Source organism: Cebidichthys violaceus, unplaced genomic scaffold (genome assembly GCF_023349555.1).
Source record: "Cebidichthys violaceus isolate CVI_PGR_0920_01 unplaced genomic scaffold, fCebVio1.0.p SCAF_3, whole genome shotgun sequence".
Classification (NCBI taxonomy): Eukaryota; Metazoa; Chordata; class Actinopteri; order Perciformes; family Stichaeidae; genus Cebidichthys; species Cebidichthys violaceus.
The window spans coordinates 1,148,103-1,165,928 of NW_027176483.1; the positions used below are offsets into that span (position 1 = coordinate 1,148,103).

Here is a 17,826-nt window from a genome sequence, read left to right on the forward strand (position 1 = left end):
TATACATATTATTATTATTGTTATTATTCTCTTGTAAAGGAACTTTATTTTGTGCTTTTTTACAGATCTTAACACAAATATGAGGTGTGATCACAGCAGGAAGCTGTTTGACGTGTTCACGGTGAAATCACCCGCTGAGCTTCAGTCAGCTGTGTTATTTATATATATATATATATATATATATATATATATATATATATATATATAAATAAATAAATAAATAAATAAATAAATAAATAAATAAATAAAATTAAATAAAGTATGAGAACAAGAAACGCAGCACAAGCTTTTTAACAACGGGGACTGAATGAAGTATTTTAAACCTCTTTTTAATAATTTGTTCTCCCAAAATCAATACTTTTAACTTCCCTAAATGTAACAAGTTCAGTTCCATTGAGGCAGGAAACGGTAGCGACACAAAGTCGTCATGTTTTATACTTGAACACACTGTGTTTTAAAGGTCTCCTTACCGTTTTGTGGTTGAAAGCTCCGGGTGTACTTTGAGTGTGAGGATTCTTTCTGAAGTTATTGAGTATTGAATTGAAGGAACAAACTGAGGATTAAGATTTGAATAGTTCAGATGAGTTGTTAACCCTTTACTGGCGCCATGATAACCGTCGGTGAAGAAGAGGAAGAGGAAGAGGAGGAGCTGCTCCTCTAAACACTCCACATGGCTCCTTTAAGAAGAACATGCTGCTGCTGAGTGTGGAGCTCCTCTAGAGGAGGCGTGACCCCAGGTCAGGAGAACAGCTTCCTGCTCAGATCGCTGCGCTGTGATTGGCTCTGGCCTGCTCTCGTTTAGCTCATCAATTAATCAAATAAAATGCAGTTCAACAAAACCTCCGAGTGGAACTTTTATTTCACCGACAGCAGTGTATGTAACCCACTCAATGTGTAGAAATATATTGTGTGTGTGTGTGTGTGTGTTTAGATAATGTATGTACACATATATGTAGACATTTACATTTGTGTGTGTATGTATGTGTATATAATACATTTTATTTGTATAGCACTTTAAAAGGTACTGAAAGATGTTTGTATACACACGTGTATTTACATATATATATATATACAGTATATAGACACATCTCTGTCTATATTTTTGTGTGTATATATATATATATATATACACACAAATTATATGTGTATATGTACATATCTATGTGTGTATACAGTATGTATACATGTATGTGTATGTGTATATATATATATATATATATATATATATATATACACATGTATGTAGTGAACATACAACATTTTTAAAGATACAAACATAAGTGGATGAATTAATCACTTTAATCTTTGAATGAATGAAAACGTCTCTTTGTTTAATTAAACTTTGTTCTCTTCACTGACATCAAGACGTCACGACTCATATTTGAATAACTGGTATTTTAGCAGCAACGACTCCACCTCTGTTTGAACTAGTGTGTGTGTGTGTGTGTGTGTGTGTGTGTGTGTGTGTGTGTGTGTGTTCAGCAGGTGTGGTGCTGCTGCAGGTTGAAGTCGTCTCACTGAGGGTTGAAGATGGACGTCTGAAGTTCAACAGAACCTTCAGCAACAGAACGAGAGAAGAAGAAATGAGATTTCGTCGTTTCAGTCAGGTGCTGTTCAACTCGTCTCCCAGCTCCTCTTCTTCTTCTTCTTCTTCTTCTTCTTCTCCGTCTTTATTGTTTTTAGTCCTTATTTACTTCTTTCCTTCCACCGTTCTTCTCGTCTTCCACCTCTGACCAGAGCTCTGAGCTCTGAGATGTTTCACTCTTGATTCAACCGTGTGAATAGAGTTTATTAATATTGTGATTATTAAAGGAACAGTAGTGATGTTTAGAGAGGCTGTTTGAGGTACTTCTACATACTCAGAGTATTACTAGAATAGTTAGAATCCAATACTATAATACATGTTATTTTGCCAAATGAGTACTTTTACTTTTGGTACTTTCGGAATATTTTCATGCTAAAACTTTAGTACTTTTACTTCAGTGAGGACGTTTACTCGTAGCAGAGTGTTTGTACACTGTGTTAGTACTCTGGTACTTGCTGTGAGTATGTGTGAGTACTCAGATGTTTGGACTGTTGTTTGCTGATTACAGTGAAATCAGTTGATGGAGGGAGGAGACGTTTCCTCTCTCTGTTCAAAAAGGTTGTTGTTGGGTTTTTCTTTCCTAAAAAGTCTGAGGGTGACGTCACCTCCTTCCTCTCCTTCCTCTCCTTCCTCCTCTTCCTCCTCTTCCTCTTCACTCGTTCTCCAACACGTACGAGTCAGAGACTCTTCAGCCAGCGAGTCGGGATGTCAACGTTTCTGTCAAACTCGCCATCAGTGAGTAAAATGTTTCCAGTTTGTATTCATGAGAAGAGAAGAAGTTTAATCTTTGCGTTTAATAGTGAAGATGCTCGACGTAGACCGTGATTAATAACTCCACAAACACAACGTCTGGTTTCATTTTTATTTGAATGAAGCTTTGAATAACTTTCCTAATTAATTCATGATCACCCGAAAAATAAAAGGTTGCATTTGTTATTGTAGGTAAATAAATACTTATAGTTATGATGCTGTCAGATTGCTGCTTTTTACACAGTTTTGTGACCGCAGTGAAAATGTTTTTTTAAGGCTTAACAGCAACAAATATGGATTAAAGCGCAATATTTCATAGATGAAAACATGTTATTGTTTCTCAATATAGTTTGACTTTTCGACTTTAAAACTCTGAAGTTATTAGAAAAGTTTGGATCACAGCAGTTTAAAACAATCGTACGCAGCCACCACTGGAATCTATTTCTACAGTAAAACACCAATAACTGTAGTTTAGCCTGATCTGTGTCTGACTCAAATACCAGCTTCAGACTATCTAAAGCAGGGGTGTCAAACTCAAATACACAGTGGGCCGAAATAAAGAAATTGATACAAGTCAAGGGCCAGATGGGTTCAACGTTTATTGAAAACTTATTGAAAGAACCTTAGTGCACATATTGAACCTGGAACTAACAAGGCCTATAGAGTATTGCCTATAAAACAACATTAATTATGAAATAAATGAAATAAAAATTATAAATAATACATTAATAAATAAAAATAAACGTAATAAAATCAGTTTCATTAATTGCTTATGGCTCTATCTGCAGTTTTTCCAGAGTAATTTCAAGTGGAAACAGTTTCTACAGGCAAACAACAGCCAAAAATAATTTATTTTGAGGGAAAGAGAGAGACCTTTGAGACGGGCTTTTCAGATCCGAAAACAACTGTATGATAATGTGATGAGTTTGGTGAGCCGACTTCAGGAATGTGAGGTGTGGACAGTGGGGGAAGGAGATGTATCGATCAAACAGAGATGTAGATGAATACAGCCCTAAGGAAGTGTGGGGGTCGGGTACATGCTGTTTTATGAGGAGGAGGACAGGCCGGACCAGAGGACACTATTCAGACATTATGCGGATCACTTAGACCAATGGAGAGCATTGTCCGAGGACAGGAGGAGACAATCAGATTCCAGCCAATCACAAAGCTGATAGTGGACTTTTGAAAGTAAACTACTGACTTTTGGGTATAAAAACATTGTTCAGAGATGTTGTTCAGTTCTTGGCGATCCTCTTTACTGTAAACTGGCGTTTGTAGGCTGGTAGAGGGGGAGAGTCTTTGAACTCGGTTTCGCGATTCCTTACTGTCGACAGTGTAATTCAGTTTGTAACTGTCTTTTAGCATTTGTGAATTATAAATACTTTTTCATTGTAAGCCGGATCCAGCTGATTTTTCTTAGCGTGACTTCGTTGCTCAAACAACAACGAAAGAGCGAGAGGTCCGCGGCCTCCTGCGAGCAGAGGTCTCACTTCACCACAGAAGTTTTGGTCATCTTCATCAAAGAAAACAGTTGTTCACACAAGTATGTGCTGCCAAACATAGAGAGCGTTTGAGCAGCCTGGGAGCGCAGCTGGGGCATTGTGTCGGGGATGAAACGTGGAAACTCTGCAGCGCCCACAGACTCATATTTTGCCTTCAGTGTGTCACTAGATTGGAGCTCAATCAGCTCCATTTGGAGGTCTGATGGTGCGTTTTCCACGTCAGCTGCAAATGGATTACTGAGCAGTTCAAACCTGCTTTTTTGGGCTTCAAAATCGGCAAATCGCCGTGTGAAGTCAGCACCAAGTATGCCGAGTTTTTCAGCAAACTGTGTAGTTGGGAAGGCAGCGAGCTGCTCTTTCATTGTTTGGCAGTGCGGGAAATGGCTCAAGTTTTCCTGCAGCATCTGCGTCTCCCACAGGCGCAGCTTGGTTTTAAAAGCCCTCACTGTAGCGTACATGTCAGTGATGACGCGGCCCCGCCCCTGAAGCTGCAGGTTGAGCGCATTCAGGTGGCTTGTGATGTCACACAGGAACGCCACTTCACACAGAAACATTTTATTTCGGAGCTCTGCTGTGCCTTTCCCTTTGATTTCCATGAACTCACAGATCTCCTCACGCAACTGGAAAAATCTTTCCAGCACCTTTCCCTGGCTTAGCCATCGCACCTCTGTGTGATGGGGCAAGTCACCATATTCTGTACCTACCTCCTCCAGAAAAGACTTGAACTGGCGGTGATTTAAACCTTTGGCTCTGATCAAGTTAACCGCTAATGCTATGATGCTCATCACATGTTCCATTTTCAAGGCTTTGCCACACAACGACTCCCGGTGTATGATGCAGTGATAAGCTGTCAACTCACTTGTAACGTTTTCCTCCTTCATCTTTTCTCGGATCCTCCCCACCAATCCACTCTTTTGACCGCACATCGCAGGCGCTCCATCTGTTGTCAGTCCCACAAGTTTATCCCACGGCAGCCCCATTTTATCTACACATCTGGACACCTCTTCAAAGAGATCTTTCCCCGTAGTTCTGCCATGCATTGGGTGTAATCCCAAAAACTCTTCTGTTACGCACAGGCTTGAGTCCACTCCACGGATGAAAACTGACAGTTGGGCAGTATCAGAAGTGTCGGTGCTCTCATCCGCAGCAAGGGAGTATGCCATGAAATCTTTTCCCTTTCCCACAAGCTGTTGTTGGAGATTGGCAGCAAGGTGACGCACACGGTCAGCAACGGTGTTTCGGCTTAGGCTCACATTTAAAAATGCTTGTCTTTTTTCTGGGCACACGGCGTCGCAAACTTTAATCATGCAGTTTTTGACAAATTCCCCCTCGGTAAAGGGCCGGGCTGATTTCGCAACCTCTGCTGCCACAATAAAGCTGGCCTTAACAGCAGCCTCGATTTGTGGTTTGGCTTTAGTGAACATAGCCTGCTGTGACACCAGACTTCTTTTGAACTCCTCTACCTTCTGTAGCCTTTGTGTCATGTCCAGATGCTTGTATCTGTCTTGGTGCTTCGTTTCATAGTGTCTTCTTATGTTGTATTCTTTCATTACAGCCACACTGTCTCCGCACAGAAGACACACAGCTTTGCTTTTTACATCCGCGAACATATACTGTGCCTCCCACCTGTCTTGAAAACTCCTGTTTTCAAATTCCACCTTTCGTTTAGCCATTTTTTGGGGAGAGGGATAGTTGAAAGTTGACACAAGTGGTATGTAATACAGACTGTGAGGCGCGCTTTCGCGGGCCCGCGAATGCGCGACGACACACGGACAGTGCATTGTGGGATTTGTAGTATTATGGTGATGCGTGCCATATACCGGCGGGCCAGCTCTAATAGTAAATAGATTTTATCATGCGGGCCAAAGATAATTCATTCACGGGCCGGATGTGGCCCGCGGGCCTTGAGTTTGACACATGTGATCTAAAGCATTCGAATGTTGATTTGAAATTCAAACGTCAACATTAAGATCAAATCTTCAAACTCTTCGGTGCAGACAGGAGTCGATTTAAAATATAGTTTATGAAGAAACTCTGTGAACTTATCGTCCCATTAGCGTTAGCGTTAGCTAGCTAGCTCACTGACTGCTAACGAACGTCACTCACAGAGTTCCTTGTCGAAGCAGTTGTCCGACGTCACACAACAATAAGGGAGCACAAAAGGCAACGTTAAGTACATTTGTCTGTATTTAATTAAAACAATACAAACTATGAAGTAGTAAAACCTTTCTACATGTAAATTTAAAAACACGTCGCTCTGTTATCAGGAAACGTTTCTTCTTTACGTTTGGTTGGAAATTTCAACCGGGAGAAATTCAACCTCCAAGTTGTCTGGAACCGTTAAAACTGCAGGAGAAGTTTAATAAGAGCACCATCCGTTGCATTGTGGGAAATGTAGGCTCCAGTGTTCTTGCTTTATACTTAAAGTCAGGATATCTCAAACTCTGCTGCTTCAAATTGTGAACCGTTGTGGTTTTAATCAGACTCTGGGTCCTCGGACTTTAAGGAAGCGTGATATGGGATCACTGGGACGCTCCTTTAAAACCACCCAAGCTGTGTGTTGTAAATGTAGAAAGAAGCATGGGGGACTCTGACTCTTCAGAGACTGACTTTAGTAACGAACGTTGGAAGAAATCTGACAGTCGTGTGCGAGAGTGGGCATTTCTTTTACAAAGTGTGTAAGTTTAGTAGGTTTAAGACCGTTTAAAAAGGTTATTGTGACGTTGAGGCTTTGTTGTTGTTATCGGACTGAGAACCACTGAGGGTTGGTGCGTCGCTGCTGTTTGTTCATGGTGGAGGCCTGAAGGTGGAGCGTCACAGTCATGGAATGCCAGGGTTTCTTGATGTTTGTTTGATTTTGTACGTCACCGTTGTTAGGCAGTGGTGGGAAGTAGCCAAGTACATTTACTCAAGTACTGTACTTAAGTACACATTCGAGGTACCTTTACTTTCCAATCTATTCTACTTTCTGCTTCTTCTAGTACCTCCAGATGTTTTTGATGTTGAATGTTCGTGATGAACTACAGGATGAGAGAACTAAAGGTTCCTTTATGTGTAAAGAGAATTAAAAAATACCCCAAATGAATTTATTAAAAATATAAATTAAAAGTTTTAAATGAATGTAGTGCAGTAAAATGGAAATATTGAAGTATAATACAAGTAATTTAAAAGTGTTTTCAGGAGGGCTCGTTTCAGTTTCTTCTGAAATATTTTTTTTCTTTTTTATTATTATTTTAATATCGATTTTCATTTGTTTTGGTGTGATCTGACGACAGACAGCACCCAACTTTGTTTGTTTCCGGTTCAATGAAATATCGAATATCTTCATTTATAGAGACATTTTTTAGTTTTTTGTAGAAGTTATGGCGCTGTCAGATTGCTGCTAGAACTAGAACCAGTTAACACAGATGCGTGGCTCCCTTTGTACTTTTCATCATAGTTCATTATAAACCACGAATGATGTTTGTAACTGAGAGATGACAGAACTTCAGCTTCTTTTATGTGTTGATAAAGTTGAAAATACTGAAAACAAAATAGGAAGCAACAACAACATAGCGTATGCTTTTTTATACTGTGTGTATATATATATATATATATATATATATATATATATATGTATATATATATATATATATAACTATAAGTACTATAACTATACTAACTATAAGTTTTAAATAAAAGTAGTGCAGCAAAATGGAAATACTCAAGTACTTCAGTACATTACTTGTGTAAATGTACTTTGTTCCACCACTGGTTTATAGTATACGTCACATGTTTACTTTCTGATTTATTTGTGTTGAAGTCCAGACTGACTCTCTTTTCTCTTCTCTTTCCTCCACAGATCTTCTCTCCACCCTCGTCATCATGCCGTCACCAAACTCATCTCATCCCTTCACCACCATCCTGCCAGTGACCAATTACTCCTCCACCACCCACACCAACTCCACCCTCAACCCAGTGGCCGTCGCCGCCGCCAACTTCTTCAACGACCTTCTCAACAAGATCCCCCGTGAGTCTCCGAGCTGCTGCTTCAACGAAAGCCAAAGTTTAGAGACAAACATCAGAGGAGGAAGAAGTACTCAGTGTCTTAAAATACTCCAGTACAAGAAAACATCCATTTAAGATTCTATTTAAGCAAAAGTACAGGAATATTATGAGCAAAATGTACTTAAAGTATCAAAAGTAAGTAAGTGGTTGTGTAGTGAAATGTGAACATTTTAGAGAAGCCTTTTATTGTGGACGTCACCCATCGGTTTGTCTGCTTTATGGTCTGTGTGACTCTAAATGGAGCATAATGTACTAAATGAACATCATGCTGTATTGAAGAAGACTGTAAACTAGAGATTGAGACCATAAACTCATGTTTACAATGTTTACTGAGGGAATAAATCAAGAGAGAAGTAGAGTCATTTTAGACTAGACTTCTATACAACCAGAGGAGTCGCCCCCTGGTGGACACTAGAGAGAATGCAGCTTTAAGACACTTCCTCAGACCAAAGCTCACCTGTGTAACAATGATGCTGTTATGCTTCACCTCCTTGTCTCCCTCAGTGCCTCGATGGGCGATCTACGCCATCTTTGTGGCCGGCGTTCTGCTGATTCTGATCTGCTGCCTGTGTATCTGCTGTAAGTGCTGCTGCAAAGGGAACAAGAAGAAGAAGCAGCAGAAGAAGAACGAGAAGATCAACCTGGACGAAGTGAACGGAAAAACCACCACAGCTCTGGTGAGCCGTCTGAAGGGGGAATCCGATTCTATGTTGATGACACAATTCACTATCGCTGACAAACGACAACGTGAAAACAGTTTGAGAGTCGGATGATCAGCTGAGTCTGTTCAGAGTCAATGAATGAATAAGGGGGTTTATTGTCAGTTTGAGCTTGTTGTTTAACTGTGTGGCCACAACTTTTGGGGTCCGTCCTGCGACATACTCTCTGTTAAATAAAACAGGTGTGCTGATGTGTTTCCTGTGCTCCGACAGGTTCAGCCCGATGTGGCGGATGTCGGCTACGGATCGACCAAACAGTACAGAGGAAAGCTGCTCTACTCTCTGGACTACAACGCCGCTCAGTCTGAGGTGAATGAACCAGCCCATCCCACCTCCACGCTGTCCCTCTCTTTATCACAGGGCTCCACTGATTTCATTTATCTACGTCCATCTACATCTGTTCCTGGACTTTGTATCTAATCGCATACAGCTTAAGAGTTCCCCTTGACCGCATGGTGTCACTAAAGATCTGTTTCCTGTCTGTTTCCTGTCCGTTTCCTGTCCGTCTGTCACAGCTCACGGTCGGAATTAAACAAGCCAACAGCCTGAAGGCCATGGACCTGGGAGGAAGCTCGGACCCGTATGTCAAAGTCTACACCTGCCCCGACAAATCCAAAACCTTTGAGACCAAAGTGTTCAAAAACACGCTGAACCCCGCCTTCAACGAACGGTTCAGCTTCCAGGTACGAGGCGGTCGAGGGAAGTATCGGCAGGTCTGGGATCAGAATCTGTTTTTCACGCACCAGGAAGTCGTCTTTGACGTGTTGGGGCCATTGCATCTCAGAGAGAAAAAAGTTCTAGAGCCGTGGAAGAGGGGTATTATTCAGAGAAGAAGAGAATATCTTTTATTGTTTTTATTGTAAATTTACCAATTTAATTTCAGAAAATATCCAAGTTTTTTTTTTAATTGTCCAATTTGAACTCAGAGAATATTCAAGTTTTTTCTTGTAAATTTACCACTAAAATCTCAGAGAATATCTTTTATATATTTTTTTAGTTTTCTCTTAATTTGACCACTTTAATCTCAGATTATTCAAATTATTTTTCATAAATTGAACAACTTCAATCTTCTATTTTTGGAACTCTATGTTTTTTGGGGGATATTGAACAATATCAACACATAACTTCTAAAATGTAAGCAGTTTTAGACACATACATAAATGGTGGTGATCTCCCCTAAAAACTGGAGTAAAGTTTAACCTGAGACATAAAGTTTCACTCATTTCTCCTCTGTCATTAATATTTTCCCAGTTATCAAAGTCGTCGCTGCTGAAGTCGACGGCGGTGATGCAGATTTTTGACTTCAACAGATTCTCCAAACACAACATCATCGGTGAGCTCAGAGTTCAGCTCTGCGACGTCGACTGGAACCACGTCATCGAGGAGTGGCAGGACCTCGCCGAGCCCGCCAAGTTTGAGGTTTCCTTTGTCCTTGTTCCCGTTTTTCACTCTAGATTGTTACAACCTAGGTGTTGTTTTTGTAGTTTGAATACTTTGTACTGATATTTTCAGATCTACAGTGTTCTTCTGAAAGATTAATCTTTTTCCAAAAACCCAGACAGTAGTTTGACAACACCTCCTACTGAAGGTATTCATAGAATCCTTAAAAACGAACCACTCCGTCTACTGCACATAAAACAATATTTTGAACCCTTTTAACTCCATTCAGACGCAGATGGTAGCCAGAGGTGACTCCTTTCTGCAAGAAAAAGTTAAATAACGAAGTTAAAAATAAAATTTAAATAACGTCTACGCCTTCGCCCTCATTAATAAATCCAGAATCTGTGAATATGCTAATTTATTTTTCCTCACTTTAAAAAAGTTGCTCTGATGGCCGTGTCAAAAACTGCCATAGAAGTATATATATATATATATATATATATATATATATATATATATATAGAGTGAAATAGAGATTAAAGCAGTTAAAATCTTTTCATAAACTTAATTTTACATAATACAAAATGAAAGAAAAAAAACCCTAAATTTTATTATTTTATGCTTGAGAGTCTCCGATATATAAAAATAATAGTAAAAATGACAATAATACTAAAAAGTAATATTCAGAATAATAATACTAATAATAATAATGATATTAACTGTATTCACATAGCACCTGGATTTACAGATGTGTCTTCTCATTGAACTGTTCAGTGATCTTTGCTGTAAAGATGTCTGTGTGCTGCAGGAGGAGAACCTGGGCGACATCTGCTTCTCTCTGCGTTACGTTCCCACCGCCTCCAAACTGACCGTGGTGGTGCTGGAGGCCAAAGGCCTGAAGAGCATGGACATCGGAGGATCTTCAGGTCAGACTGAGAGAAGTTCTCACATCAAAATCATTCGGTCCTCCAAAAGATAAGCGAGGACAGAAAGGACGCGCACAAAGCTTTTTGCAGCAAGTCAGCAAGCTTTATAAATTACTATTCAAGCACAGGATGCAGCGACGGTGCCCTCGCAAAAAAGGTAGTTTGATCTGAGCAGAAGGAGAGGAGAACGACATGCAAAATACACGGCCAAAGACCGGGGGTTATGACGACGGGACGTAGGTGTTGAAGACGGGACGTAGGTGTTGAAGACGGGACGTAGGGGATGATGACGGGAAGTAGGGAATGAAGACGGGACGTAGGGGATGAAGACGGGACGTAGGGGATGAAGACGGGACGTAGGGAATGAAGACGGGACGTAGGGGATGAAGACGGGACGTAGGGGATGAAGACGGGACGTAGGGGATGAAGACGGGACGTAGTGAATGACGACGGGACGTAGGGAATGACGACGGGACGTAGGGAATGAAGACGGGACGTAGGGAACGAAGACGGGACGTAGGTAACGAAGTCGGGACGTAGGGAACGAAGACGGGACGTAGGGAACGACGACGGGACGTAGGGAATGAAGACGGGACGTAGGGAATGACGACGGGACGTAGGGAATGAAGACGGGACGTAGGGAATGAAGACGGGACGTAGGGAATGAAGACGGGACGTAGGGAATGAAGTCGGGACGTAGGGAATGAAGACGGGACGTAGGGGATGAAGACGGGACGTAGGGGATGAAGACGGGACGTAGGTGTTGAAGACGGGACGTAGGGAATGAAGACGGGACGTAGGGAATGACGACGGGACGTAGGGAATGACGACGGGACGTAGGGAATGAAGACGGGACGTAGGGAATGAAGACGGGACGTAGGGAATGACGACGGGACGTAGGGAATGACGACGGGACGTAGGGGATGAAGACGGGACGTAGGGGATGAAGACGGGACGTAGGTGTTGAAGACGGGACGTAGGGAATGAAGACGGGACGTAGGGAATGACGACGGGACGTAGGGAATGACGACGGGACGTAGGGAATGACGACGGGACGTAGGGAATGAAGACGGGACGTAGGGAATGAAGACGGGACGTAGGGAATGACGACGGGACGTAGGGAATGACGACGGGACGTAGGGAATGAAGACGGGACGTAGGGAATGACGACGGGACGTAGGGAATGAAGACGGGACGTAGGGAATGAAGACGGGACGTAGGGAATGACGACGGGACGTAGGGAATGAAGACGGGACGTAGGGAATGAAGACGGGACGTAGGGAATGACGACGGGACGTAGGGAATGAAGACGGGACGTAGGGAATGAAGACGGGACGTAGGGAATGAAGTCGGGACGTAGGGAATGAAGACGGGACGTAGGGGATGAAGACGGGACGTAGGTGTTGAAGACGGGACGTAGGGAATGAAGACGGGACGTAGGGAATGACGACGGGACGTAGGGAATGAAGACGGGACGTAGGTGTTGAAGACGGGACGTAGGGGATGAAGACGGGACGTAGGGAATGACGACGGGACGTAGGGAATGACGACGGGACGTAGGGAATGAAGACGGGACGTAGGGAATGACGACGGGACGTAGGGAATGACGACGGGACGTACGGAATGAAGACGGGACGTAGGGAATGAAGTCGGGACGTAGGGAATGAAGACGGGACGTAGGGGATGAAGACGGGACGTAGGTGTTGAAGACGGGACGTAGGGAATGACGACGGGACGTAGGGAATGAAGACGGGACGTAGGGGATGAAGACGGGACGTAGGTGATGAAGACGGGACGTAGGGGATGAAGACGGGACGTAGGGAATGAAGACGGGACGTAGGAAATGAAGACAGGACGTAGGCAGTGATGACGGGACGTAGGTAATGAAGACGGGACGTAGGGAATGACGACTGGACGTAGGCGGTGATGGCGGAACGTAGGGGATGACGACTGGACGTAGGCAGTGATGACGGGACATAGGGAACGGCGACGGTATGTAGGTAATGACAACTGGACGTCGACGGTGACGACTGGATGCAGAGAACGACGACAGGACGTAGGGAAAGGTGACGGGACGTAGGCGTTGACGATGGGATATAGGGAACAGCGACAGGACGTAGGGAACGGCGACAGGATGTAGGGAACGGCGACAAGACGTAGGGAACGGCGACAAGACGTAGGGAACGCCGTAGGGAACGACGTAGGGAGCGACGTAGGGAACGGCGACAGGACGTAGAGAACGGCGTAGGGACGTAGGCGGTGTCGACGGGACATGGGGAACGACGATGGGACGTAGGCGATGACAACTGGACGTAGGGAACAACGGGACATGGGGAACGCCGACAGGTCATACCAGAACTAATCGACTCAAATGTTACAATGTAACAAAAACCAGAACCGTGGTTCACATGTGTGAAAAGTAGTCCCTCTGAGCCGCTGGTGTTTCCATCTTTGATTGAGCTGTGGAGTAAATGTAACGGTCTTAATTCACCACAACATTGAGCGTAAACAGAAGTCCTCAGTGCCTTTAACCAAACCAGGTAATTCCTCAGCAACCGAAGGCTAACATTATGCTCCTCAATCAGGTGTATTTGTGCAATCCAGGGAATATAAATCAAACTGGTGTTGGGTTGTTTTGATGAAATATCGATAATGAATCATCTTTTTTTAATCGTGGGATTCAGGGATTCCAATCAAACTTGCTGTTTAATCTGTTTTAATTGTCAACACATCAAACAATGAAAACGTGAATTATTACCGTCTTCAAGGAGATTTTTCTTCAGTTGAATATCTAGTAAGTAAACAATCAAAGTTAGAGAAACCAAAGAATAATGAGTTTTTGGTGTAAATCCCAAAATATTTGTAATTATTTCTAAACATTGTGAGATTTTTTTTTATCATTTACATATTTCATTAAAATATGTATTTCTTGTTTTTTATTTAAGTTACAGGCTCTAATACTCCTCAGACAAGTAAAGAGACATTTCATCTTTTTGAACAATTATTAATGAATTTCCATTTTCTTTTTCTGCGTGACTCTAACGAGCTCTTGCTGTCCGTAGATCCGTATGTGAAGGTGCAGCTGGCTCTGGACAAGAGGAAGTGGAAGAAAAGGAAGACGTCGATTAAAAAGAAGACGCTGAACCCGTATTACAACGAGTCCTTCACCTTCGACGTGTCCTTTGACCAAATCCAGGTGAGTTCAGAAATACAAGCTGATTTGTTTTGAACACGTTCACATTATATAATCCAACATTTTGAATAAGGATCTATTTAGTGAAGACAACCAGACATTTACTATGTGGGACATTTTAAATTCTTCACATTAAAACCAGTGTTTCGCCAGTTAAATGCTTTTATTGTGAAGCGGCAGCAGCAGGAAGTGTTGTGTTTTGTTTAATTTTGGTCAGATTAATAATGTTTGAAGGTTCGCCCCATAGAATCATTAATATACTTTAATAGCTTCAGGTGTTTGTAAGGAATTATCTCCATGGTTAAAGAATTTAACAATAATCACCTTTTCATGTATTAATTGTTTTTTACAATTTGAATGGTTTTACCTCCTTAAAAAGACAAACATGGAAGTAATCCATCAGAAACACTCTTAATTTAATCCATGAACTCTTCCTAATACCATGAATTTGCATCTTTATTTTACTCTTTAAAAAAACTTTATTCACATAGATATCACATTCAAAAATAATGTGTCATCCATTAAACATTATCTCCTTAAAATACCTTTAAAAAAATCCCGTAATTACATTTTCTTTTTAGTTTATTGTTAATTTTAACTTAAAAAAATTCTGCTTTAAAGTGAGCTAAATTACTAAAATCCAGCGTCTGTCCGGAGGAAAGGAAGAACACTGAAATAAATGTAATAATGAGAAACAACCCCAGACAAACAGCTGTTTGAGGGGATCTTAATCTAAAGAGACGACCTCTCCTGCTCCCCAGAGGGTGCACCTGGTGATCTCCGTGTGGGACCACGACGCCGTGTCCCGAAACGACGCCATGGGGAAGATCTTCCTGGGCTGCGACGCCTCGGGGAACCAGCTGAGGCACTGGGCCGACATGTTGTCCAACCCGCGGCGGCCGGTCGCTCAGTGGCACAGCCTGCTGTCGGCCGAGCAGGTCAACTCCACCCTGACCCTGAAGAGGAAGATCCCCCTCCAAAATAAACTGCCCTTCTGATGGCATGGAAACACTTCAACCGCATCAGACCAGGGAGATTCAAAACTCTCTTTGAAGATCATTTCTGCTGCTCTTCTTCAATCTATTTACACTCAAGATGAATTCAAATTAATCATATTTTAATGTTGAGCACTTCCTGTGTGAATTTTATGATACAAAACAAATTTCATCCCTCAAACTTGTGATGATATTCTAAAGTTTGCTGTGATATTAGTATTATCTCACATCTATGTGTTTAAAATATCTTTTATGCACCGGCTCACCTGATTTCAAATGTTTAAACTTTGAAAACTTTCTGGAAATTCCTTTTATTTTGAAGTGACGGATGTTTGTGGGGATTTTTATGTTACTTGAATATTAAAGAAAACTTTTTTGATTTTAATTAATTTGTAGCTTTCAGCCTTTAAAATCAAATGTAATCACCTCTCTTTAAAACACTGCTAACCTGAAGTGATGAAGTGATGAAGTGCCCTCGTGTGGACAAAGGAAAGAATTGGGTCAGTTTTATTATGAAGATAGAAAAAATAAATAGAATAATTAATGAATTGCAAAAATAAAAGAGAAAAAATAAATAAATAAAAGTCAATAGAGTCAGATTAAAAATAAAGGAAAAAACAAAGATTAAAGCCTTAAAACTAACAAAACATAACTTTAATCTGCAAAGTGACTAAAGTTATCAGATAAATGTAGTGCAATAAAAAGTACAATAGTTCAATACAATAGATGAGTATAAATATATAGTAGCATGAAAAGAAAAGACTTAAATTAATTTGGAAATATATATATATATATATATATATATATATATATAATATTTACATTTACAATATTTAAAACAATTTGCATTAAATTACTTACATTTTTCTGTATGTATATTTTTAAGTATTTGTAAGTATTTATTTAAATTGATATTTCATTATTTTTAACCCTTTACTTTCCTTATGCTTTTCCTTGAAGGGCCAAGCTGTCAATCAACTGCTTTGGGCTTTCTGAGTAATTTGTTTGCAAAAATTAAATATATCTTTTAAAAATATATAAATAAATATTAACATTAAAAAAATAAATAAAATAAATGTGAAAAAAATGAAAATGCTTATAATTATTATTTTATTATTTGTCTTAAATGTGCACATTTATTTTCTTCTTCTTCTACAGATTAAGTTTTTTTTATGACCACAACACATATTTTATTTCTGGAACGTACAATTTTTACTTAAGTCATTTTATACTTTTACCACAAACCTGCAGAGTGAGACAGTAAGAGTGAGACACTGAGCAGTATAACCCTGAGAGCCCCCCCCCCCCCCCCCCCCCCCCCCATACAGGCAAGATATCAAAGGCTGTCAAAGTATAACGTTAGCTACGTGGTAATGCTAGCTATAGCAAACAGGACAATACCTGTCTCTTCTGGCAGATTAGTGCATCCTTCACCAGCCGGTCGAAAAATACTTGTTATTTTTGGAAGTTTTGCATTCAATTCAGTAATTTTCTGTTTTGAATGCCGCTTTTGAATTTGCTTTTCATTTTCTCCTCAGGAAAAATCAGCGCTAAAGTTACAGAGTGAATCAGCGCTAACGTTACCGAGTGAATCAGCGCTAAAGTTACAGAGTGAATCAGTGCTAACGTTACCGAGTGAATCAGCGCTAACGTTACCGAGTGAATCAGCGCTAACGTTACCGAGTGAATCAGCACTAACGTTACCGAGTGAATCAGCGCTAACGTTACCGAGTGAATCAGTGCTTCAGTGCTAACGTTACTGATTGAATCAGTGCTAACGTTACTGAGTGAATCAGTGCTAACGTAACTGAGTGAATCAGTGCTAACGTTACTGATTGAATCAGTGCTAACGTAACTGAGTGAATCAGTGCTAACGTAACTGAGTGAATCAGTGCTAACGTTACTGATTGAATCAGTGCTAACGTTACTGAGTGAATCAGCGCTAACGTTAGCTACCTATTTGCCGCGGGCGCGCCGGTCTGTGACCTTCTGACCTATGTCGTCACGTCACTAACCTAGCTAACAAAGAAAGCACAATTAAATATATCTTTCTTTATTTTTATATCAATTCTGGAAACACAGACAAGACAATAAGACCATAGTGTGCATCCCATGTAATTCAAATTGAAAAAAAATTTAAATAAATCTGTGCGTTGTTTGTGGGGGTAACCTCTACGGGTCTGGTTGTGAGGTTGTGAGGTTGGAGCTCTGCGCTCGCTCGTCTTTCCCCAAAAGTACACAAAGGACTTAAATCCAGACTGGAGACCAATCAAGCTGAGTTCAGCAGGCGAGTGTTCCTGCTGCTTCAGGCCTCCAGAGATCACACTCGTTAAACGTCCCTGAGCTTTGACTTTCTCTCTGCACCCGATGCTGACACCTGGTCTCCTTCCACCTGGAGGAGGACATAAACAAGGAGACAGGAGACACACCTAGAACACTTAAATACTCCTGGAAACAAGAAATGAGGAGCAACATTCATAAAACCAACCAAGAAACATTATTAGCATATACACAACCATATAACTGAAATGTTCTATGATGCATACATTGTTTGATGTCAGTTGTATATTTGTGTCCCTACATTAATAGTATGATTCAAAAAATAACATATAGATGAGACAACGAGACAGATTTTAGAGATGAAAAAGACTTTTTAGTAAAAGAGATTAGAAATACTCAGTTGCAAGTAAAAGTGCTGCATTCACAATTGACTCAAGTAAAAATACAAA

At 41.0% G+C, this 17,826-nt stretch overlaps 2 protein-coding genes across 4 annotated transcripts; one reads left to right on the forward strand and one right to left on the reverse strand.

Annotated features, from left to right (window-relative positions):
• The first annotated feature begins 1,494 nt into the window (after positions 1–1,494).
• On the forward strand, positions 1,495–15,482 carry syt8 (synaptotagmin VIII). 3 transcript variants are annotated; one of them, XM_068723929.1, is made up of 10 exons: positions 1,495–1,607; positions 7,679–7,846; positions 8,389–8,561; positions 8,817–8,912; positions 9,119–9,286; positions 9,855–10,022; positions 10,792–10,909; positions 13,855–13,881; positions 13,972–14,105; positions 14,864–15,482. In XM_068723929.1, the coding sequence occupies exons 2-10, from the start codon at positions 7,702–7,704 to the stop codon at positions 15,098–15,100; spliced, it is 1,266 nt and encodes a 421-aa protein (XP_068580030.1). In that variant the 5' UTR covers positions 1,495–1,607; positions 7,679–7,701; the 3' UTR covers positions 15,101–15,482. The 3 variants fall into 3 exon arrangements, with proteins under 3 accessions (XP_068580030.1, XP_068580032.1, XP_068580031.1); XM_068723930.1 differs by lacking the exon at positions 1,495–1,607 and adding an exon at positions 2,247–2,320; XM_068723931.1 differs by lacking the exon at positions 13,855–13,881.
• LOC137881909 (general transcription factor II-I repeat domain-containing protein 2-like) lies at positions 3,822–5,510 on the reverse strand. The gene has a single exon (XM_068724100.1). The coding sequence runs from the start codon at positions 5,508–5,510 to the stop codon at positions 3,822–3,824; it is 1,689 nt and encodes a 562-aa protein (XP_068580201.1).
• Positions 15,483–17,826: the final 2,344 nt, after the last annotated feature.

What these genes read in the sequence shown, in the direction of transcription:
- LOC137881909 (XM_068724100.1), bottom strand. Translation starts at nt 5,510, where the DNA reads ATGGCTAAACGAAAGGTGGAATTTGAAAACAGGAGTTTTCAAGACAGG.
- syt8 (XM_068723929.1), top strand. Translation starts at nt 7,702, where the DNA reads ATGCCGTCACCAAACTCATCTCATCCCTTCACCACCATCCTGCCAGTG. An exon ending in CCGAGCCCGCCAAGTTTGAG is followed by an intron (nt 10,023 to 10,791) that starts GTTTCCTTTGTC and finishes TGTGTGCTGCAG; the next exon opens with GAGGAGAACCTGGGCGACAT. An exon ending in TGTCCTTTGACCAAATCCAG is followed by an intron (nt 14,106 to 14,863) that starts GTGAGTTCAGAA and finishes CCTGCTCCCCAG; the next exon opens with AGGGTGCACCTGGTGATCTC.